General features: G+C 33.7%; 1 protein-coding gene across 2 annotated transcripts in view; it reads right to left on the reverse strand.

The window, feature by feature from the left end:
- Lim1 (LIM homeobox 1) overlaps window positions 1–25,769 on the reverse strand; it is a 154,197-nt gene that overhangs the window by 93,442 nt on the left and 34,986 nt on the right. For both annotated transcript variants that reach the window (XM_036362075.2, XM_036362076.2), the window contains exons 2-3: window positions 14,949–15,144; window positions 9,646–9,872 (exon numbers count right to left, since the gene is read on the reverse strand). In XM_036362075.2, coding sequence (XP_036217968.1) covers window positions 9,646–9,872; window positions 14,949–15,144 — 423 coding nt within the window. The remainder of the gene's footprint in view (window positions 1–9,645; window positions 9,873–14,948; window positions 15,145–25,769) is intronic.

The raw sequence follows: 25,769 nt of genomic DNA on the forward strand, positions 1-25,769 counted from the left end.
AACTGCCGTTTTTTTTTGTATATGAAGCATGCCTGTGGGTGTAAAAAACTCTGAAAAGTATGTTACAAAAATGTGGTTATTTGCTTGTCAGAAAAAATCGTCGCCAACTTTTAGTATGTCAAAAAGTTGTGCATTTCAGTTAACAAATTATTTAAATATTTTCACAGAGGGAAATTTCTGTCAAGGCAGTATAGGTATATAGTATACGTAGTGCAAATTTCTTGAACCACATTTTATTTTGATACATATTTTATTATATTATTTGTATGTATGTATGTCTTCCATACATGCTCGTGTGTGTACTTGCTAAAGCAGGTGTCTGTAAGACAAATATGGCGTCTTGAAAGCCAATCGAAGCGCAAGTAAATGCTGCGGGTGCTTAGCGATGCTTGAAAGTTGTTTTGAGAAAAAATAAATGCTACGAAACGGAAAATAAGAAATTTCGAGTAGCTCTAAAGGAGAAGCAACAGCGTGAAAGCAGCATATAAGTAAAGGACTAAGTGGCAAGACGAAATACGAGAAGATATGCCAATAAATGCAGAGATAGACACAAATTGTGGGTGGTGCAAGCATGGAAGTTGTAAAAGAAAGCATACTTCTAGGAGCATGAACTAGTGGTGCTACGAATTGTTGTACAGAAACGAAAAGCAGGGGATAAAAGCGATAAGAGAAGAAATAAAGACAAGTATTTTACATGTACATACATATACAATACCTAGAAGTATATTCAGCAGTAAATAGGAAACGCAAAGCTGTAGCTAACTAAAGCAGCAAATTCGGTTGAATATTCTTCCTTTTGTAGATCTTCAAAGGCAATCTTTATTTATTTTTATAAGCACTGTATATTTACGCCTGTGTAAGTCTTACTATATGATATGTCTCTAAGCACGTTACACTTTAAAAGTCATTTACACGATTTTAAAGTCAAATTAAAGTAAATACAAATTATGTTATGCTTTTAGGCGTCAGAGCGGTAAATATTAGCTGACAGTCGCTATAGGCAAGAAAAGTAATATTAAAAGGGCGCAATTGGAATCTAACTAATTTTTTTAATATTTTTTCCTTTATTATCCTTAGTTTTATATAATAAGTATGCAGTATCCAGCATCTGTATTGCCTTAGAATTTTTAAAATCTTTACTTATAGAAATGCGTTTGAGTGCTTTATTGAGTTGAAGGTATAAATATCATACATTATTACAGCTGATAGGTTATTAGTAATGGGAAAACATTTTAGGTGTCCGCGCCGTTGTTGCAAAAGTAAAAAAAAGTTTAAGTATTGGCTTAAACCATTGATATTGGATTAATACTCTCTTTTTAGGGATTAAATTATTGATTTATTGTACTTTATTTTAGTATTTGAGATAGTAATCATGTTACATGTTGGACGGCAACATATGTTTTACCAAAATGTTACTCATACGCCATGTACCTACTAGATCAAAATAAGTGTTTAAAGCAATGCAACTACAATGTATTACATAAATTGTGTGAAAATTATTGCATAAAAATTTTAATTAAAAATTTATATATTTTTATACTCTCGCAACCTGTTGCTACAGAGTATAATAGTTTTGTTCACCTAACGGTTGTTTGTATCACCTAAAACTAATCGAGTTAGATATAGGGTTATATATATATAAATGATCAGGATGAAGAGACGAGTTGAAATCCGGGTGACTCTCTGTCCGTCCGTCCGTCTGTCCGTCCGTCTGTCCGTCTGTCCGTCCGTCCGTGCAAGCTCTAACTTGAGTAAAAATTGAGATATCTTTATGAAACTTGGTAGACATGTTTCATGGTACCGTGAGACGGTTGGTATTGCAGATGGGCGTAATCGGACCACTGCCACGCCCACAAAACGCCATTAATCAAAAACAAATAACTTGCCATAACTAAGCTCCGCAATAAGATACAAGACTGTTATTTGGTACACAGGATCACATTAGGGTGGGGCATCTGCAGTTAAAAAATTTTTTAAAAAAGTGGGCGTGGTCCCGCCTCTAATAGGTTTAATGTGCATATCTCCTAAACCGCTAATGCTATAATAACAAAATTCACTGGAAGCAAATATTTTTAGCACTTCTATTGACGGTGTGAAAATAGTTGAAATCGGGTGGCAACTCCGCCCACTCCCCATATAACGGTACTGTTAAAAACTACTAAAAGCGCGATAAATCAAGCACTAAACACGCCAGAGTCATTAAATTTTATCTCTGGGATGGTATGAGATGACTTTATAGGAACCGCGTTCAAAATTAGACAGTGGGCGTGGCACAGCCCACTTTTAGGTGAAAACCCATATCTTGAGATCTGCTTAACCGATTTCAACCAAATTCAGTGCATAACGTTCTTTTCATGTTTCTATGTCACAGTGCAAAAATGGGCGAAATCGGACTACAACCACGCCTACTTTCCATATAACACCATTTTAAATTCCATCTGATTATTTCACTTTCCACTATGCAAATCAGGCAACAATGACTGTATCGGGATAAAACTTTGCGTGAATAATGCGATTAAAGTATGCCACCTTGTGGCCAAAAATTGTCTAAATCAAACCAAAACTGTTTAAGCCCCTAAGTACTAAATATGTGGACCCCAGTGCCTATAGTTGACCTTCTACCGAAAATATCAGCCAATCCACAAAGAAATCTCAAACGAGTATACTATTTGACTTTGCGAGAGTATAAAATGTTCGGTTACATCCGAACTTAGCCCTTCCTTACTTGTTTACTATTACTTTATGCGAAAAAAAATCAAAAAGAAATCTTTCTAGTGAAATGAATTTTCTCTCCGAAATTGATATTTTGTTTGGCTACTTGATTATTTACATTTCGTCAAGGCAATTTTAGAGTTCACTCAGGCGCGACGTATGACTCTGTTGGCGTATCCCACGCGTTACACTACTCTTCCCACACACTTTCACACCGAGGCACTCAACTTCTACAACAAGAAAAAAAGAACTACCCGCTGCGACAACATAATTTTTCGTTTCATTGAATTTTCATTAAGCAACAACTGGGAAATAGAGCAGCAAGCAAAAATGTATGCCGGGAACAAAGACAAAAGAAAATGTTGCCACACAACGAGTAAAGCTAGAACAAAGCGCACAGAATGAAAGTACACGAAAAAAAAATGTAAAAGCCAAAAAAAAAATTATAAAATCACTAAAATTTTAAGAGAAGCATTTGATAAAAAAATTACAAAATCGGGAAACCACTCATTTTAAAATACGGGAAAGTTTAAAATGAAGTGCAGAATGCGTTGGCTGCCGTCCCGAGAGACAAATTTTTCGTTAAACGCTTGACAAATATTTGCTTTACGCAGCGAAAATGCGCTGTAAAATATATATTTTGAAAATGGCAGGCGAAATGTGAGGGAGAGCGTAAAGATGCTTGCGCCAACACGGCGGCAGAAATAACGCATGCGAATACACACGAACGCACGAATGGAAAATTAAGTAAATGCTTTTTGAAGCTTTTTTATGGGTACGAGTATATGTATTTATCTACATATATTCATATATTTTGCTATGCTCCTTAAAGCCACGAGCAAATAAATTTAAAACTGATCATGTTGAAGTGATAAGGCATAAGTGATATATGAGCGTGTGTGGCATGCAAATACAAGTGCTTGCGACAGAGTGTGTGAATGGAAGAGGCTTGTAGATGCTGTGTTTTTCCTATTTGTTTTTGTTGAAAGTGTAGCAAGGAAATTTTAGAATTTACGCTAATGTATGTAATGTAATTTGTGTGTAGCATACCGCAAGGCGCGGGCACATATACATACATATTTGTACTGGTTGACGCGCTTGTAATTGCCCCAACTCGCGGTAGATGTGACGCTGTGTAAATTTAAATAATGTTGCACGCAAAAAAGGAAGTTGCCACACGCTTATATACATATTGCTGAATTTGTATATATGTTTCTGCATATGTAATTTTTTTTCTTTTCGAATACTCACATGTTAAGTTGCGAAAATTTTGCCTGCAGCTATTTAAAAGAGGCGGAAATAAATGTTCGCAAAGCAAATACGTGCACGCATATTTGTAGAAGACTGTAGGACTCACTTAATTTTAGTGAAAAAATATATTTTTTATATATATTTGATTAAAATTTTGTACGGTTTTAAAATTTTTCCTGCAGTTTTAGCCGTTTTTCGCAGCAATATTTTTATGGAAATTTTTACATAAAGTTAAAAGAAGTTTGAGTAAGTTTTTACTTTACTCACAGCTCAAAGTCAGTAATTTTTTTTAAAAAATCCAACATTTCCATAGTTTAAAATTCAGACTTAATTTTCATATTATTTATAGCGCCCACAAATACAAAACCATATACCGTTATGTACTTATATAACATCCTGCCTCCTCGTACACACACACAGAAACCTACACTAACAATTTTAATGGCTTATAAATCAAATGCCTTTTCTATTGATGTGAAGTAGCGCGTATGAGCATAAATCATATCTAAATGGTTGCGTCTACTCTTACAAATCTGATATATGGATATTATCGCTAGCGAATATACACATTAGCTAATATAAAAAATATACATTGTAGAGCTTATTTGAATGCATTTAACGCAGTGGCCTGTATCTTTATGCCATTACCGATATTTCATGCTGCTAACAAGGCTTCAAGCAGAGACTTCTACTAAGCTATTATTTAGATTTATACATATATGTTTAATATATATCTAGTTTATATATTAATTATAGTTTCATGTGAATATTTATAATCTATATTCTTTTGTATATGTGAAACAGAAATTCAGGCTTGACTATTTTGAAGAAAGTTAGAACGAATCCTTTGATAAATGACAGAGTCTAGGAATCAGTTGGTCAAGGTATAGTTTTTTTTTAAATAGGCAAAAGCTTTCCTAAATGGTATATCGGCATCCTCTTATTTTTTAGTTTTTTAAAAAGCTTTTTGTGAATTTCAAAAATTTAGTGAAAATAGGTTCTGTTTTTTTTTTGTTGTTATGCAAATAAGGTTCTGCCATTTATGGTTTGAACAAAATGACGACCAAATGGCCACCGCCGCACCGTTGGCATAACTCCACCCATTTACGCCTTAGCATTTACGGTGTAGCATTTCGGCTGGAATTTCGACTATAATGCGCTGAATGTGGTCGTTGAGCTCCTCGATCATTGCTGGTTAATTGGCGTAAACGTTTGATTTAACATAAGATTGTCCTGGTCGATTTTATCAAATTCTGAGAAAAAATAATTTTATAGCACTCGCTTTTGATGGTAACGGCATTTCCTGTCTCATTTCGAAAGAAATAACGCTCCATTATGCCGCCATACCGCAATCCGCACCAAACAGCCAATTTTTTGGGATGCAATTGCGTTTCCTAAACCACATGAGGATTTAACTCACCACAATAGCGACAATTTTGTTTGTTGACGAAGTTATTAAGTCAGAAAGTGGTCTCATCTAAGAAGATGATTTTTGGTATTTCCAGATTTTCGACAGTACATGAATTGGCGCAATAATCTTGAAAAATTTCTAAGCGTTGCACCAAAGTGAAACGTAACATGATGAAAGACATGATGAAATAGCACACCACACACTGGTAAAATTTGACATAAATCTGTAAACAAACATGACCGCCACGAGCTGTCAGAATCAAGTCATCCCTATTGGTGAACGCTGTATTTGAAATATTGTTTGAATACTTAAAGTTAGTTGCATTAGTTTCGAAGATATTATCGCATTTGCAAAAGTTTTTTAACGTAATGTAATCGGTTTACAAAAGTTAAAGCGCGATTTCTCGAAACGGTGTTTTTAGAGTTTAAAGTGAGGAAAATTTCTTCGAAACGGCAGTAGAAAACGATTTGAAAATTTCACGCGAACTTCTAAAGTATATTTTTCAGGATTTTTGATAATAATTTCGATTTTTAAGGCCGCTCTGTAAAGGTTCGTAATTTCGTTTTATTTGGAAATGCCATTTTGTTAAAAAAGAAAATTTTAACTAGTGCTTCATACCTACCTACCTTCGATACCTACATTTATCTTTTTTAATAAACCATATTTTTGGTTTTGGATTCAAAATAGTTTTAAGCAGAAAAATCATATCTCATTGCCAGACACCGTGTTTTGTAAATCCTCCTGGTAATTGGCTACGGAATCAAGGCAATTCAAAATTGTTCATAATAAATCGCCGATTATTAAAATACATTCAATTCTTAACATTTAAAATTTTTTTTTATAAAATAAAGTGCTTCTTCAAAAAAAAATCCACAAATATACTTTTTTAAATACTTACAAGTGCATATAATATCTTAAGAAGAGCATATTTTATTGTTGTTGTTGTTGTTTTTTTTTGTTTTTTGTTTTTTGCTAATAATGAACTACATTATTGGGTTCAATTATCGTTTAGTATCTTTTTTGAAATATTCAGCGGTTTTTAACCATCGCAGCATAACTTAAAATGGATGAAAAAATCTGAATCTGGCTTAACCGCGTTGGGGTATGTGTCTCTACTAGACAAAAAGTGAAGTTTCACACCTATTTTGTGATATTCCAAATTGCCAGCATCTCGATGAAGCTTTTCTTTAGGCTTCGATAACTATTTCGCCTGCCAATAAATGTTTAATTGTGATGTTAAATGGTTTATCTTAACCCAACTTAGAAGTTATTTAAGTTTCAGAGGGAATATATGGCTTTATGCATTGTTTTCAAACCAGTTAAAATTAAACAAGATAAAATTTGTTTAATATAATGATCTTACCTGAATATATAGTAAGCTACTTAGTGTAACTTATAGCTTTAAATGATATTTTGAGGCTTGGATATATTTATAAATGTAAGATCTCCAAACTTGGTATAAGTCAATACACATTTGTAATAGTCAGACAGCGACCAGCTTTAAAGTGAAAATCCGTTACCAGAGCTAAGCAAACTCATATAGTATCTCTCTATATACAGAAAATATTGCAACAACACAACCAAATGACAGTGGCGACAAAATAATTATGCTGGCATTAAGTAATTGCTGACAACAAAGAATTCCAAAATGCAAAAACAAGAAAAAACAAATATTTTAATCAAATTTAAACAAATCATTTACAAGATTGGAAGATTGGCGTTAGCCACGCCAAAGCCACACATACGAAACGAACACGCTACGAATGGCAAGCAAACGAACAAAATTTGATTATCGAATTCCCCAAGTATTATTTAACAAAATTGCATTTAAATACACCATGTTGGGTAACAAATTGTATGAACAATGGCCGAAGTAATATGCGACAACATTTGCGCTTATCGCGCTGCTGCTGGCATGGGCGACTAATGCCGAAGCAAAATGGACAAAATGCCAATAGTTTGAACAACCAACACGTATTAGGCATACAAAAATAACAACAACAACAACAACAAAAAGTTAATAACAGCAATAACAATAACAAATAACTATTAATGCAGCGACAGCAAAAGCAGCCGTTGACTAAATGTTTCTTGCATTATTTTTGGTGTTGTTCTTGTTGTTGTTGCTAATAATTTGCATTGTCGCTGCTGACAATGCGCTGTTTCTGCTGTTGTTGCTGCGACGGTGTGGCATTTGCCGTTGTTAGATTGTTGGGCACTTATTGTTTTTGTTGCTGCTGCTGCTGCAATTTTTGTTGTTATTGTCTTATTGCATATTTTGCTTGCACTGTAAATTTGCAACAGCGCATTATACAGTTCAAAATGACAAAGCACAACAAATAGCGTTGTTGTCATTGTCGCTGTTGCAGCTGCCTTAGTATAGCATTATTGTTTTTGTTGTATTTTATTGCTTGCCTATGCATGCACTTTGCAATATATGCATGTGTCGCCTGTTGTGACATTAACATAAAACAATAGAAAATTATTAGTAAATGCATGTGATGCAACATACAACAACATCATAATATGACAATAACAATAAATACAACAACAACACTGACAACAATTTGCAATAGCACTTTACAATGCACTTTAAATTGCTTATGTTGTGATTGTAAATTTTGTTGCTGCCAGCCAGCAGCTTTGTGGTTAATACCTGTTGTTGTTGTTGGCTGCTATTAATGTTTCTATCTGTGTGCATTAGCATATGTATAATACACACATGTAAGTCAGCTAATTAGCATACATATTGTTGCTGCTCATTTTCCCCTCCCCCCGTGTCCTTAATTTTGTTGCTGCCACCCCTTAGCCTCGACCTGCAGCAGTTTAAAGCACAGCATGTGCAATAATATTAATACATTTGGAATTTTATGCCTTAAAATTTATGATCAACTCTGGTATTGAGTTCTCATTTGTCACAATGTGTTCGCAAAAGGTAACGGAAGTGGCATGCAACTGCCTTGTTTCACTGTGTGGCATGTGCTACAAATAAGTTTTGCTTTAGTGCTCCACTACTATATTATAATATTAGTTGTTAGTAAGTCACTATACACTTAAGATCAAAATTTACCCGGATTGGTTTATATAAACTGCCACGAGTTTGATTGAAATTTTGTGTTTCCCATGAAATCACGGCTGCGGAATCGTTGTAAATGTTGAAGAAGTGCTTTAGTGAGTCTACTTTATCACAAACACAACTATTTGAGTGGCACAAAGCATTCAGTGAAGGTTGTGAAGTCATTGAAAACTTGCCTCATACGAGTTTCCCATCCATCTCTATTAATAACGACAACATCGAAAACGTTAGAGAAACAGTGCTTCAAAATCATCGTGTTGGCACCAAAGAGACAGCAAAGGATCTCAACATCTCTTATGGATCGACTTAACACGTTTTGGTTAATGTTTTGGGCATAAAGCAAGATCCGAATCTTTTACAAAATTACTTCAAGTAGAGGTCTCAAAGAGAGCTTGACAACATAGTTAAGAACCCTACATTCAGACGTGAGACGTGGCTTTATGAATAGGTCGTCAAAACTGACCAACAATCTAGCGAATGGCGCTCCAAAAATGAGCCGAAACCGAAGAAAACAAAATTCGCTAAAGGCACTGTCGGCCATTCCGGCGGAGGTTTAAAACAAGTGTTTGGAAAATTGTATTCCGCGTTGGGATGCTGTCATGTATTGGTTCAAAAGTAGTCTATTTTGAAGGCGATAAATAAGATTTGATTAAATGTGTTGTGAAAATTCGTATTTTTTTTGTCAGTTCGGGTCAAATTTGATCAAATAGTATGTAAGTTGCAAAATGTATATAATAGATAAATAGAAGAGGCATAATTATACAACAAACTCGTTCTTGTTGTTTTTAGAAACGACTATCACGCGTTCTCATTGTTGTGTTTCAGAATCTCAAAAATTTCAATAGTGTTTCCGTATTTTGTTGCAAAACAGTGCTGAGTCTAAAGATTTGTATTTAGGACGAGTTTAAGAATAGTACAATAAAAATTTAAATATATTATATATTCCCTTTTTAGGTAAGATTTTAGGATTCACTAAATATAAATTTTTAATCTAGTTCTTAGTAACATACATATATTAGTTAATAGTTATTGAATGAACTTTTAAATTTTTCAACAATTTTAAAATTCAAAAAATGAAAATATTTAAAATTTCGCTCTGTTCGAACATTTTCTTTTGATTTACTCTAAAATTCTTTAGATTTTCGTATTCCTATCGTTTTTTTTTTTTAAATAAATTTTCCATTGATCAACTTACCGCTCAGTGAATTATGCCCACAACCAGGCGCTTTACCCAGCAGATAATCATCCTTGCAGATGAATTTATTGTCGTCCAGCACATAGAGTTGTTCGCCAGTGCTGAGCTGTTTGCGGCAGATGCAACATGTAAAGCAGTTGAGGTGGAATACTTTGTCGCGCGGCTTACGTACGAGATCGGAGGGAGCGATGCCTTGACCGCAGCCACTGCATTTTGTGCCATAGCGCCTGTGGAATGCACAAAAGAAATTCAAATTCCATTATTCAGATAATTAAAAGTTGTAATAAAATTGAAGTATGAAGCTAAATGTTCTACTAGGCTCTGTTTTTGATACATGTAGAAATGATTTAAATGAACTATGGAAGTTTGTGAATTGGCTGATCAGTAGTGATTCTGGGTGTAAGTTTAGTATAGTAGTATCTACATTTCGGATTACCTCGTTTCATATTCAGGGCTACTTTTCTTACATTTTGGATTGTTGTTGTTTTAAGTATATATACCTTTTATATGGTATGTACATACGTAGGTGCCGAAAGTTTGGATAACTATTTCGTAATATCGGTTATTACTACCCAAAATCAGTCTTGTTTAAAACATTATATTTGTTATAAAACTAGTAGCTTAAAATATTTATTTATTCCGCATTTGCAGAATCCATATTTTATTAGCGGTCTTGAGTTCGCTTAAACTAAGAGAGTGGTGAATCGAACAATCAATTGACTGAACATATAGGTAAATTAAAGGCAGGTAGAAAAGAGTTGAGATATCCTAATTATGCCCTGAATAGTTCTTGAAAGGAACCTTTGTATTTGTGAAGGGTATTATAGCTTCGGTTCAACCGAATTTAACATTTTTTCTGGTTTTATATTAAGTTTCCTATGCAACGCAACAATTTTCGAACAAACTGTTCATATAGAATTACTATAGCATAAAGCTGCCATACAAACGGTCGATCGGTATCAAGTGCTTTAAGGAAAACTTTTTTATTTGACGAGATATATATACACGAAATTTGGCATATATTATGATCTAAGGTAGTATTGCAATCTGCGAAGAAAGTGCTCAGTTTGGACCACTCTAGCGTATAGCTGTCAAAATCTAGATAAAGAACTTTTTATACTCTTACATGCGATAAGAAACACATCTGTGAAAGATATTATACATGTAGCATCGGTGCAACCAAAGTTTACGTTTTTTTCTTGTTTTTGTTTTGGTTTATTTTTATTTCTTAAAACGTTGCAAATTTTTGTTATGCAGCACTAATCGCGTAATTGGAAAGCAATTTTCTATTTTATTCTTCTTTGGCAGCTGGAAGTGCGAAAATCCATTGACCTAATAATTTGAAAGTGCTAACAGGGAAAAAAGAATCAATTAATGTTTGGATAAAATATGCTTCAGGCCTTTAGTATTGGTTAGTTAGATTTCTAAATGTTTGCCAGTTATTTTTTATTTTTCTTATTGTTTCTTTTTTCTTTCATTCTAAAGCCATTATTGTTTTACAGAGATACCGATTTAGAGTATACAATAAATCTAGTAGTTATACACATGCATATGTATTTAAGTATACCTTATACGCCTTTCGCAAGGTATATAGGTAAGCAGTGAAATTGACTGACCCACAAAAGATAACAGTTATGTGTACATGTTTGGATAAATGTTGATTTATAGTGAATACTACACTCTTCAATCACTTTGTACCGTTAGCTAACGCTTGCGATGCAATAAAAGTGGGCAAAACTGCAATGAAAAAAAATCACGCAAAAAAAAATTATAAAAAACACGAAGTAGTCTTGTACACACGAGTATATAACACATCAGCGCTGATGATCAGCGCTTAGAACACATCAAAGCATCAAAACATCAATTCAACTAAATCAAAGCTAAATCAACTGCAGTTGAGTCGTAAAACAACAAACGCTGCGGAAGAAACAAAAGAGTCAAATGCAAAACACAAAAAAAAAAATATTAAAAAAAATGAAAAAGTTGAAAAAACCTAACTGCTTGCTAAATGAGTATTGAAGCGCGACAAAAAAAAAAAAATTGAAGCACGAAAATGATTGAGTGTATGCTTGTATGTGTGTTCCTGTGTTTGAATCACATTTTAATCGAAGCGAAATGCAAATGAAATTGAATTAATAGGAAAAATCACACTTGAAATACACTCGTACATCGCACGACAAAAGGTAGTCATAGCGGTAGCAGCAGCAATGATTGGAATTTTTGCTTTCTCAATTACAATTACGGCAGTAAAAAATAGAGAATAATTACAAAATATGTATAAAAGGAGTGTGAGTGGGTCTAGCAGACTTTCAACATGTCCTGCATGCTACCACATATCGCAATCAATACGCAGAGCTGCCTGCCACCACATACCATATATGTATGTATATGTATGTGTGTACCTTATCACAAAACCACTCGCCGCTGACAATGACAACAGAATCCCAGTACAATGAGTGGCCTGATTTGTTTTTGTATGTAGCATGTACTCTGTATGTTATGTCTATTGACTGCCGCGTTTTGATTAAGTGACTGACTGACTGCAGCCCTATGGTAGCTAACGCGAAGTGTCAGGCTATTACCACTTAAATATTTGCAAAAACAAGCAATGCAAATGGAATTTAAAACAAAAACATCCGGCAACAATTTATGCGAAATAGAGTAACGGTGGAATTTTTGCAATCACAGCCAATTGAAAATACACAGTAGCGGCTAAGCGCGAGAGCTCTGCGAAATCGTTGGCGCGGATTGCATTCAAGCAGCGCAAATTTCTTGCACTTTTTTCTTTAAGTGGCATACTTTTCTTTAATAATAGTTTAGTTATTTTAAAAATACAAGTTTTTTTTGGTTTTAAATTTTTTAGTTTATTTTTTCCTCATTAGTGGCTTTACATTTGTTATTTAAAATTCTTATCTGTTGTTGCGCTCATTTCACTTCCGTTACATTTCGCCCTTACACTCATTCTTCGCAAATTTTTTCTCACACCTTTCACTAGTTTTATGAGCTTTTCTGAAATTAATTTTTTTAATTACTTTAGTGGCTAATAAAGTTTTGGTATGCATTTTCTAGTAATCTTAATTGTTACTATGATGTTATGGTTTTGCAAATGCCTAATGTTAATAAGCTATTTTTATATTTTCTACTCCTTTCTCTTAATTAATATATCTGGGATGCATATTTTTTAAATTTTCCTTAAAATAAATATATTTTATTGCCAAAACACTGACTCGCTAATTTGGGTAATTCGAAATTTCGGGTGAATTGGATGAATATGTGACCAAAAACTTGACCAACGATGGACATAAACATGTATGTTTGCATTTGGAGAGAATGGAATGACTCGTTTTCGACCTGTTCATATTCCGATTCTGTTTGAAAAGAAGAAATTCATAATATCTTTAGCTTTAAAAATAGTAATTTTGAAACTAAGAAATTGTTGTTTCAGAATCGTCAGTCAGATTTAATTTCAACGAATGAATGAATATTTTTCGCTTATTTCATTTGTTTTTTTGTTTTGTTTTTATAAATCTGACATCACGGTATTTATATTTTATTATTTTATTTGGCATAGTTATTTTGATGTCTTAGGTTCAGGCTGAATTTAAGATTACCTAACTTGTTCTTTTCTCTTCTTCATATATTCGTAGGTGAAATTTTTCACAACAATCCTTAATTCTTTTTACATATATTTCCATGAGAAAACGAGTTTTTTATTCAATGTTGTCAAAGGAGCTGAACGATTTAGTAGTTCTATGTTCATTTAAACTTTTAACGGCCTACTAAATTTCTTTTAAAACATGCTACTCAAATAATAAGATAGATGAGGCCTACATTTAGGCGCATTGGGTATTAAATATGAAATAACTGCCTTTCAATATGCTACAATCCAAATTGCTTATAATAATTCTTATACTAAATAGATTTGTTGGTGTATACTACAAGTATATATTGTATATGATAATGTGACTGTAGTAGGTGTTTCCATTCGTTATCGCCAAAACGATATAAAATTTGTTTAAATATATATTTTTTATTTTGTTTTAAATATTTTTCTGGGTTTTTGTATTCAATTTTTTTTGTGTTAAATTATTTATTTTACCTATTTCCTAGTTTTGATTAAATTTTGCTTTTTTTTATTATTTCAATTTCTTTTTTATTTCTTTCAAATAATATATAATTATATTTTTTAATTAATGTTTTTACATTTTTTTTATAATTATAATTAATATGTATTTTTATTTATATTTATTTTTTAATTTTGTAATATTTTTTTCTTTAAATTTTTATTATTTGTTTAAATTTTTTTTCTTTAATTACTTGTTTTAACTGTTTTTTTAATTTATTGTTGTTTGTTTTTATGTTTTTTTTTTTTAATTTTTTTTAGTAATTTTGTTTTATATTTTTTAATTAATATTTTTTATATGTTGTATAATAATTATTATGCAATTTTTGGTATATTTTTTTATTATTTTTTCTGTAGGTTGTATTTATAAATATATTATGATTAACATGCATTTTTAATTGTGTGTTTTTTATATATTATGATTGTAATGTAAAATAATCTTTATTTCATGTTTTTAGTAAGTTGTTTATTTGAACGTTTCTTATATTTTTTTTTAAATTAGTACTTAAAAAAAGTTAATATAATTAATATGTATGTTATATTTCATTATATTTATTTTAATAAAAATTTTTGTTTTAACTATTTTCGTTTTAAGTTTTTTTCTAATATTTTTTAATATTTTATATTATTTAATTAATTTGTTTCTTATGTGTTATAAGTTATAATTATGTAGTTTTAAGTTTATTTTTGAATAATAATTTTTTAATCATACTTTTCTTCTTTATTTTTTTATAATTATAGATTTAATTTTTGATTCAATTAGTATTTTTTTTTTATAAATTAATTGTTATAAAATTGTTTAATAAATATTTTGATTTTTATTTATTTTAATTATATATTTTGTTATACTTTTTTATATTTTTTAATTACTATAGTTTTATTTTTGTTCAAATAATGATTATTAATAATAGTTTTTTATTTAATTTTAATTTTATTAAATTTTTGATATTAACTTTCTTTCTAGTTTTGTTTCTATTTTTATACAATTTTTTTCTAATATTTACAATTTTTATATATGTATTTTAATATTTTGAATCATCCATTTACATTAAATTGAGAAAAAATATATTTTATAATGAATATGTAATGTATGTATGTGATGAAAAAGTCGTAAATATTCTTACATTTATTTTTATACAATTTCTCTCTTTATGCGCATATTTTTCAATTTCTTACTCACCTAAAAAAATCATTCCTACAATATAATTTCGATTCTCTACTAAAGCATTTTTCCGTTAACGGTTGAAGGCATTCACAGCAACGTACGCAGGATGCATGCCATCCGCGTTCAAGGACATTTAATAAAAATTTATCTAATATTGGTTTATTGCAACCCGCACACGGATCACCAACACCAACGGGCGGTTCACTGCGTCCTGCAAAGATAGACAAAAATTGCGGAAATGTTAGATAATATTTAAAAATGGTCTTATTTTGAAAAAAAAAGTTGAAATAACTAAAATATTGCTAAAAAAAATAAAAATATATAAAATTATTTCTAAATTTTTGTCTTTAAATTATGTTTCTTAGCTTATGTGTTTCAATATTTACATATTTCCAGTAGTGAAATATTATATATTCTTCTCATATATGTATTTGTCTATATCTACAATATTTCTCACCTGAGTAAGCAATTTTCGTTAATAGCTTTAAATGTTTAAATCTTTTACTTTAACTCATAAATCTTTAATGAAATTTTGCACTCAAAAACATTTAAATGCCAGACTATTCCGTTGAATGACGTTGATTGTGCAAAGTTTACTGCTGCATTACTTATATACACATTCTTATGTACATACACGTGGATGTGTGTACTTAACAAATGTGTGAATGAATGCCAGCACGTTACCACCCCTTCCCCGCCGCCCACAAGCCGAATTCAACAAACTATTAACAGAAGATTCTCATGCGGAGCCATTTGAAAGTGTGCTGATGTGCATATGAGTGTGTGCATGTATAGGTGTGTATGTGAAATAAGTGAGGCGAGTGAACATTTAAAATCCGTTTTACGTTTTGAGGGCAAATTTAGCACCTAAACTCATTAAGTTTGCACAATTCAACTAATTCCGCATGCAACGCCATGCACAAACAGTCAAACAAAGCCACCGCACACACACACACGCACACGCGTACATATAAAAACATACATGTGGAGAAGAGCAAACATATAACGGCCTGTGCGCTGGTGCAGTCGAACAATAAAAACAACAACTAGTGCTGAGCAGCGCTGAAATTCACACACGCGCGTAAAAAGTGAAAGCAACAAAAACAACCACAACAACAACAAATAGTAGTTGAGCAGTAAAATGCGCAAATGTTGCGATGTCAAAACAACATCATTAACACTATTCACCAACAACAACAATAACAGAAAGAACAACAACAATAACAACAACAACCAACCAGCTTTTGACTTTGAACGCACGCATGCGCCGCACACCACCAATTAAAGCAGCGTCCAAGTGCGCCCCTCTAAAGACTTAATGGCCACCTGCAGCAGTTGATCTTTTTGCCGGCGTCGCTTGCAATGATTCTTCCACTTTTTATCGTTTTTTATTGCCTTGCTGCCATTAAGTACGCAAATTTTTTGGTTTTTCTGCTTTTTTTGTTCGCCAGCAATCAAGTCTCTACAATTAAGTTTTTTGTATGCATGTGTGCGTATGCGTGTGTGTGTGTGTATTTGCATGCTTGTTGCAACATTTGTTTGCCTTTTCAACATTTTATGTTGATAATTGCTTTGCATGCACGCAACACCAGCGCACGCACACATCCACCTTCATATACATATATTTGCTTGCAACATATACTTAGTGGCAACATAGTTGTGGTACGCGTTGGCAGGAGTGTCGCTGGGGCGGAGTGCACAAACGTTTAATTTGCCCCAAAGTAAAATTATTTGTTAAATGGTCAAGGCGGTGCTGCTGCTACTTACTTAGCGTTGAAGGATGTATTTAGTCGGTAAATTTGGTATGAAATCAGTTGGAAAGGATTTAAGTGAATGTGTTGTAGGGGAACTGGAAAGTGGTGGAGCGTAAATTTTAGGAGTTTTAGATTGAAAAGTAAATTTGTAAAAGCTGGAAAGAGCTGACGTTTTGTCTGAATATTACTTTCAGAGCCTTAATCATTTAATTAGAAAATACTTAAGCATAAATACTGGCTGGAAACGAATTAACGAAACAGTTTATGAGTAAATGTTAAAAAATATAATAATATAATAGTGAATATAGTAGGCGATATTCGGCATCATTATAATTTTAAAACCGTCTATGGCTAAGCCAGTCAGATCTAGAATGTGCTGTAGTCATCCTTTAGGGGTTATATCCACTTGTGAATTAACAAAAAAAAATATTTTTTGCGTATATACATACATATGTATATCGAATGTACGAGTACATATATTTGAGAATACTGAGTTGTAGTTGGTTCGGCAAATCGGTTTTGAAATATGACCGTATTTGTAAAAAAATATTTGATTTTGTGTAAATTAAAAAAAAAATATATATATATTTTCGTAAAATTTTAAAGCAGTTTTTCAGAGTCTGTGACCAAAATTTCTCGGAAACGGCTGGACCGAACAACTTGAAAACATCACACTGCCTACTTTGATATATTTGTCAGGTAATCATCAAAAAAATAAAATTTGTGGTAATAATTTCTTAAGCGACTCTGAAGTGTACATTTTTTCACAAAAACAAATACTTTTTTGTGGAGGTCGCCATTTTGTCAAAATCCAAAAAAATAAAATTTTTTACTAAGCCTTCTATCAATTCCTGTATTCTTGTATTATAGTAACAAATATTTTTGCTTTTTGGATTTGAAGTAATTTTAAGCAGAAAATCCTTCCTTACTGCCAGACACCTTTTTTCCTAGAACCTTCTGAATCCTGGGTATCCAAAATTATTCAATATGAATCAGTACATAGTTAAAGTACATTAAATTATATAAATCTGCATTATTTTATTTTTAAATTAAGATATTGGCTAGAAAACTACATTTGCAGATACAAAATATTTTGGTTTTGATGTGGGTCGTTAATTATTTGGTTTATTGTTTTTTTATATATCCATGCTATCTATTGCTATTTGCTATTCTTTCCAATATGTGCACGGCCTAAAGTTCATTTCTTAACCTTATACCCATTTGTCATTATATAAGAAAAATTTCATTTGCGAAGATGAGCTCTCGAAGTAGTTAAGAACTACTTAGATGTGAAAAGTTTCTATAAGTAAAAAATAATTCCTGGAGTGGGGGAAATATTCCGACTAAATAAATTCTACTAATATATGTACAAAGTTGAAATTATCAAATAACTGTTATTGGACATACCACCACATCACAACTATTGCTGACCTAGGAAAAATATCTATAGTCACGCTTCTAAAGAAACCTTTTCTTATATAAGAATTTACTCCTAATTCTACTTCCTTTATACTGCTATGTGCTGTTGTCCTAAATTCGATCGCTTTGTGTCCGCATCTTGTTTTCTGGCTCCTTCTTTAGAAACGTGATTTTAAGAGATTTTTTATCAATTTATTTTTCAAGGTCTACCAACAAGAATGACGTGATGTTAAAATCAAATAAGACACTCAAATTTGGTCAAAATGAATTAATTTTTTTTTTTGTTATGCAGATAATTATATGCCATTTATGATTTGAACAAAATGTCAGCCAAATGGCCACCGCGGCTCCTTTGGCATATCTCCACCCGTTTTTAGCCAATTTTCGCCAGTGCATCCATTTCGGCTATAGTGCGCTGGACGTTGTCTTCGAACTCTTCGAACATTGCTGGTTGATTGGCGTAAACTTTTAATTTAACATACCCTCAGAGAAAGTAATCTGAAGGCGTTAAATCGGATGATCTTGACGGTCTTTTGCCTGAGCCATATCTCAAAATTAACGAGTCGCCAAACTTTGTAAGGCATGTGTCCATGTTTTGTTCGTTGACGAAGCCATTAAGTCAGCCATATATCAAACCTTACTGAGCACACTGACAAAATTTGACACAAATCTGTGAATCGAGACTACATCTTTCGAATTTGTGTGACTGATTTCTCGGAGACAAGTGATCCGATTGCTATCGTTTTTTTTTGCATGCTCTGTATAACATATAGTTCTCCATACAATAACGTATCAGTTTTGTGTATTCTTGAAATATGTATAAATATAAGAAATTATTTAAATTTTAAAACAATTGATAGTTAGAATTTGTCTCCGAATTTTTGAGTGATTACCTGGTTTATAATAAATTATTTTGAGTATAAATTGTTCATTTTTAATTTCTAGAATTTCTTTTGGTTACGAAAGTGGCATTTTCCTCTTTCATAAATTATTTTCATTAACCGTTAATATTATTGTTTAGTGCCTACTTTTTTGCTAAAAGCACCGAAACTGTGCACGTGGGTCCTTTAGATAGCATTCATATGGTTATGTGTGTGTGCGTTTGATTGGTGATGTTGTAGGGGCTGTCAGCACCTTCTTGTGGCACGCATTGAAAATGCCGCATGCATGGCATGCTTAAATGTGCTCAAGTATACAATATGCTCACGTGGTTTTATGGAAGTAAGAGTACTTGAATACAAACGTACATACATGCAAGTATACATATGTATGTATTTATGTATATACCATGAATAACAGCGGCACACAAGCATTATACATTTTTGTTTTATGTGTCGAGCATAGCTTAAACTTTCAACACCTTTATTATAATATATGTATGTAAGCATACATAGCAATGTGCGTATGTGTGTGAGTAGCTGTTGGTTGGGGAAGAATGATTTCAAAGCTTTTTACGCCTACATAACAAACATTATGAAGTATAAATATGAATGAAGCGAATGAGTTGCTGTGTATAAATATATGTGCTTGTATGTGTAATTAAATACAAATAACTGCGTAGTTTTCAGACTTTTACACCTTACAACAAATGCACACGCATACTCGTACTCACGCACAAATAGCTGTGGTTGTGTATAGAATTTGCCGCCCTTCAGGCATTGATGTACAATAAAACAAAATTCAGTAAATAAATGAGTAAATTAATGTATATATTTGCATACACACACTCATACACAAATACATACATATACGAAATATTTCAAAAGCAAAGTGGCGCTGCTAAATAGGAGCCAGCTTTTCAGGTAGCGAGACAAGTTGAGGCGGAGTTGCCATCACTCCAGGCCGCTGGAAAGCGCGCCGCTCCGCTCATTTACGTTTTTGTTTTTATCACGCGCATTCGTCTCGTTTGCGTTTGTGAAGGGTGGAGCTCATTCCCAACCCCAAAAGTGCAACCGTTTAATGATACGGTTTCAGTTTCGGTTACGCTTAACGTGGAGAATAGCGCGCTTGAGTCGAATTTTTGTGCGCTTGTGTTGATTTTCGCTTGGCCAGCAAATAGCCGGAGGGTAGTTTGCGTCGTCGACTATGTCGGTGGTGGCGGCGTCGGATCGCCGCATAAATATTTATTAAGTCTACACACACACACACACACACAGTCAGACATATCTTTGCATACCGCTGACTACTAAGGCATTTAGTTGCAAGGTAAGATGTTGCATCAAGGCATAAATAAAGTGGAAAAAAGTCGAAAGACTTTATAAGCAAAGTCTACGGCAGTTGAGGTGTTCGGCAGCGGTTGTTTGCAGCTTATAGTTTGAAACTGGGAGTGAAAAGAAAAGGAGGACCCCACAAAATAGCCCCTGCAGGCAAGCAACCGCAATTGTGGCAGCATTATATTGTGTGCAGCCCAGTAGATGCCACATACCATATATATACTCGTATGTACTCGTATATAAATTTCGTTGCAATTGCGCAAAAGTGGAGCAAAAGTGCAGAAAATTTAAACAACTTGTACAACAACAACAACTGTAGCACTTTTCTGCTCTTCGTGCGAAAACTTTGTATATAAGTGTTGGTGTGTGTGTCTAGCAGTTTGGTTTGGCATTTGAAATGTTGGCTGCCAAAGTTTTGTGCAAACTTTTTGCTGTGTAGCTTTGCAGCTTTTTTTTCTTTAAACTCTTTTTCGGTGATTCTTTCACTATGCTTCTATTTTATAATTTTTTTTTTGCTGTGTTTTCTTTTTTTGTAGCAACTTTGCTGCAGCTGCAAAAGTGGGAAAACTTGGAAATTTACTTATTTTGATGCAAAAAGTTTCGTATCTATGTTTTTTTTTTGCATTGCGCTTGTGTAACCCTTAATGTCAAAACTGTCGATTTTGGTGTGTTTGAGTTTGGCGAAGTTTTGTGCTACTTTTCTTTTCTTTTTTGTACGATTTTTATTTATTTTTTGTTTATTTTTTTAGTTAACGTTTTATATTTTCTTACCACGAAGTACATCTTTTCTTAATTTGCATATGCTTTTAAAATTGAATGAAGTAGTAAGGCAGGTTTCTGCTATGCTATTTTTTGGAAAACAGATTCGAGAACGTTAAGTGGCAAGTAAGTGACTTTTTAGGACGCGACAAGTTAGGGCAAACTATACCATGATTTTTTATACCTTGAAAGGGTAGAATAATTTTACCACGAAGTTCGTAGGACCCAGAAGAAGGAATGATCAGTGTGATGAGCTGACTCGCGAAATAGGTTCTCAGTTTTGAGATATCAATTTGAAATTTCGCACACATCCTTTTCTTCCCAAGAAACTGCTCATTTGTTGGAACCACCGATATCGGAACACTATATTTAAATCAAGTTTTGTGTGGAAAACTTTTTTATTTGGCAAGTTATCTTCACAAAATTTTTCGTGTATTAATATCCAAGACAATGCTATAATGTCGAAAGATATTGTTCAATTCGGATCACTGTAGCACTTATTTGTCATACAAACTGACCAACCAACATGAACATAAAAATTTTTACTCTATTTTCTGCTATAAAAATTGCAGCTGTGTAGGATATTATAGCTTCGGTACCGCCAATGTTATTGTTTTTGCTGTTTTTTATATAAAATAACGTCTTAGTGTGAACTTAGCCTTATAACCCTGCTCGTCATTTCAATGACAACAAATCTATAGTAAAAGTTAAAATAGATTGGTGTTTAATACAATTATTATATATAAAAGTTAGAAAATATATATACAAGTAAGACTTTATTTTGCGCGACAAAATATCAGAACAGAAAATTTTGTTAACTACATTTTATGTCATAAAACTGACATAGTGTCAACGCAGCCTTATGAATGAGATAAAATACTAAAACACTTATAAATCGAATATGTTTTTTTACGTAATTGAACAGTGGCATTGAAGTGGAACTGTTTAAGTGCTGCATAAACTTTGCTTCTTATAAATTCATACCGAAGATATATGTACATACATATACACATATAAGGCTATATTAAAATAATTTTATTGGTAGTCCAATGACATTGTACAAGAAAGGGAGTGGTGCCTAAAACCAACAAAAATGTGCAAATTTTGCAATCTGCAACATTAAGTGCAGGTTCACTAATAAAAATAATGAACTCACAGAATCAAAAATAATAAAAATTAATAGAAAAGTTGCACAATGCAGCCACGTTGCAAATGTCTTAGCACAGCAATAAAGCCGTTACTCAAGCCAAATTGTAAAATTAGTCAATCAGCAGCTGAGTAAAAACTTAATAGTACTTGAATTTATCAATGAATAGCAATGAATTATCAATGACAGCAAACTCAGGTGACTTTCGTGTGCGCTAGAAGAAGCCACAGAGCGAGCGCAAAAGAGAGTAAGTGAGTGAGTGAAGGGCACAGATAGTTATTGTCTGAAATAAAGAAAATAACTGCGGGCATAATTGCATTAAAGGTCAGACCGGTAAAATGGCCAAATCAATTGGCTGCTGATGAGGATGATAGCCAGACAGCTAGCTAGCCGAAGACAGTAGCACAAAGCTTATAGCATATACACATACAAATCGTACAAATATAATGTTAACGGGGTTTTGCGGTGGTCGCCTGTGACGAAGGCAGTGCAACAGGTTAAGTATATGCATTGAATATTAAAATGTTGCCGTATAAAATTGTGCGCAGTCAAGCGTGTTAGCCGCATGAAATTGTCTGCATGTGCCACAAATTGCTGCAAGCGACATACGGATGACTGGACGTGGCTTGTGAATGAATATATTGTGGCAAATCCACAGACAGACATTGAGTGAGAGCAACAGCAAATTATAATTGTCGGCAAAGACGGCAAGTTGCCCAGCATATTTGGGCAGCGCGCAAAGTTTAACGGATGTCATTAATCAATATTCGGCTGATTTTGAAGCTGCGGTGCAACTTGTGAGAGTTTGTGGCAAAATTGCGCCTAAAAAATTAGTTTTTTCGATATTTTTTTTTGAATTGTGTTTTAGCAGCATCAGAAGACCTTCGTATATATAAGAATTTGGTGCTGACTATTAGCCCTAAAAAAATTGTTTGGCTAGCGGCGCATTAGGAAGCTGGTCATAAATATGCTGCTACGCTGACAAGTACTTCGCGCTTGCAACTAACTGCTGCGGCTCTCATTGCAAACTCTTGCTTTCGCATATGCAAACTGCTGCAACTTCTGCATTTCTTCTTTTGCCACACAATTTTCAACACTTTGCATTTGTATGTTGCAGCCAAACTGCATGAAAGTAATATTTTCGGAAATTTATGTTGCAAGCTTCTGGAATTTGCAACGCTTCTCAAGTGCCGTTTATCAAAGGCAAACGAGCAACATTTGCGTAAATTTTGACAGCGGATACAGTGCCGCAAGCGTATATTTTACGCATATTTATGTAGCAAGTTTAAACGTTATAAAGTACAGTAGCGAAAATTAAATTGTTGTGTTCAAAATATTTTCCTTATACATATATAGAAGGCAGTAGCAGTGAAAATTTCAGTAAAAAATCGAGCTCGAAAAAAATAGTAAAAAAAAGAAAAAACGGTAAGCTATTATAACCTTCACAGCCGCATTTTTTATAGCATAAAAAGGCATAAGAAAATGTTTAACATGATTTCGAACGGGCAGTTTGTATGGCAGCCATATGCTTTAGTGGTCCAAACTGAACATTTTCTTCGGAAATTATGGTATTGTCTTAGGAAATAATTCAAGCCAAATTTCGTTAAAATATCTCGTTAAATAAAAGAGTTTTCCCTACAACAACTTGATTTTGTTCGATCACTTTGTATGACAGCTATCTGCTATAGTGGTTCGATCTGAAGAATTTGCTCGGAGATTATAGGGTTGCCTTAGGCAATAATCTGTGCAAAATTTCGTGAAGATATCTTTTCCAATAAAAAACATTTCTTACAATGACCTCATTTAGATGAAGCAGTTTCTATGGCAGCTATATTTAATAGTGGTCCGATTTCAGCGATTTCGACAAATGAGCAGCTCCTTAAGCTGAAAAGTACGTTTGCAAATTTCATATCGATATCTCAGTGCAATAATAAAAGTATTTACAAAGTTGTATAAAAAAAATATTTAGCAGAAAAAAACTTCAAGAAACTGCAATTTATCAGGAAATGGCTCAAAAAACGCTATTTAATGCAAAGACTAAATTCATCCAATCATCACAAACGCTTACTTTGTTGCAACTACCGCACATACCGGTTACTTGCCACTTAGGGCAGGTTTTTTCAGCAACAATAGCTTCCTTTCAAACCTGTAGCGGCATGCTACACACAGCCAGTAGGCGTTTACAGCTCACAATATTTCCACACACACACACACCACCTAGCTAAATAATAATGTATGCTGTTGGGGTCTGCGACGCTTTTCTATCATACCAACAACGTTTTCACCCACAAAAGTAGCCTTATCTGGCAACTACTGCGTTTCCACGGCAATTCATCCGCGACTTGGCAGCTCGAGATTGCGCTGAAAAATCTAAAGTTCATGATCTTTGCTGCCAATGCCAGATACATTTTCGATTTTCTTTCAACCGCTTGTGTATGCAACACACACACACACGCGCGCACATATTGACTGAATGGCTGCTGCTGCTACCATTGTTGTCTATATCCTGCTTTTTTGTGTGGCTTTAAGGCTTCCAATTCTTCTAGCTGCTGACTACAACACACACACTGTCTGCAGACTATGCCACTTGCAACAATAGCCTAGTAAGCAATTTTACGTAATTTTTTTCGCCACTTTTTCTAGTTGCTGTTGTCGTGAGCCACACCCCCTGCCATTAGTGACAGCAGCTGTGACGGTGGCGGTGGCGACGGCGGCACAACAACACAAAATGGTTGTTGTTGTTGTTGTTGGTGGTGGTTGCATGACGATGGCTCTGGCTGCTTCTGTATGCTCGTCGGCGACGATCCCAGTGACCGCAGCACGTAGCACGAGCATGCAGCAGCAAGTTGCGGCAGTAATAATTGCCGCTTTTCCACCGCAACCAACAATAACAACAACAAAAAGCGCAAAAGCGTTCATGTGCTGATCGACCATGCAGTAGACCGTGCTTGTGGCATGGTCAATGTTTTCAGTAGTTATTATTTTTTGCGTGCATAACAATTTGTTGTCGTTGTTGTTGTTATCATTGGCTTCACTTGGGCTCCTTAAAATGCACAGCAGCAACGCTGACTACGAGTGTAACGCGAGCTTGAGCAACGTAATGGCAATAACCATCAGAAGTACAATAACAATAAAAACATGTTTATGTCAGCAACAACAACAACAACAATACATGTTTTGCCACAAATACACACAAAATAGCTGAAACAGCTTACAGCAAGCAGCAATAATGGCAGACATTATAGGTGAGCCTTTCTTCTTGTTGCTGGCTGATTTTTCGCTGTGCAAAAGCGAGCAATGGAAGCCGAAAAATAAGAGTAAAAGAAAGCAAAATAGTGCAGCAGCAAATAAACCCATTTCGAATGCTGCAATACCTAGCCAAGGCAGCCAGAAATATGTTCGTATCCAATTCCAGAAGAAGTGCACAATCAACAACTATAAGCAAAAAGATACGCTGCAGCATCAGCAAGAACAATAACATGCAACGGCAGAAAACATCAGCAACATGAAGAACAATGTGCGCACTTTTGGCCCCAACTGTTGT

This window comes from Bactrocera oleae, chromosome 5 (genome assembly GCF_042242935.1).
Source record: "Bactrocera oleae isolate idBacOlea1 chromosome 5, idBacOlea1, whole genome shotgun sequence".
NCBI lineage: Eukaryota > Metazoa > Arthropoda > Insecta > Diptera > Tephritidae > Bactrocera > Bactrocera oleae.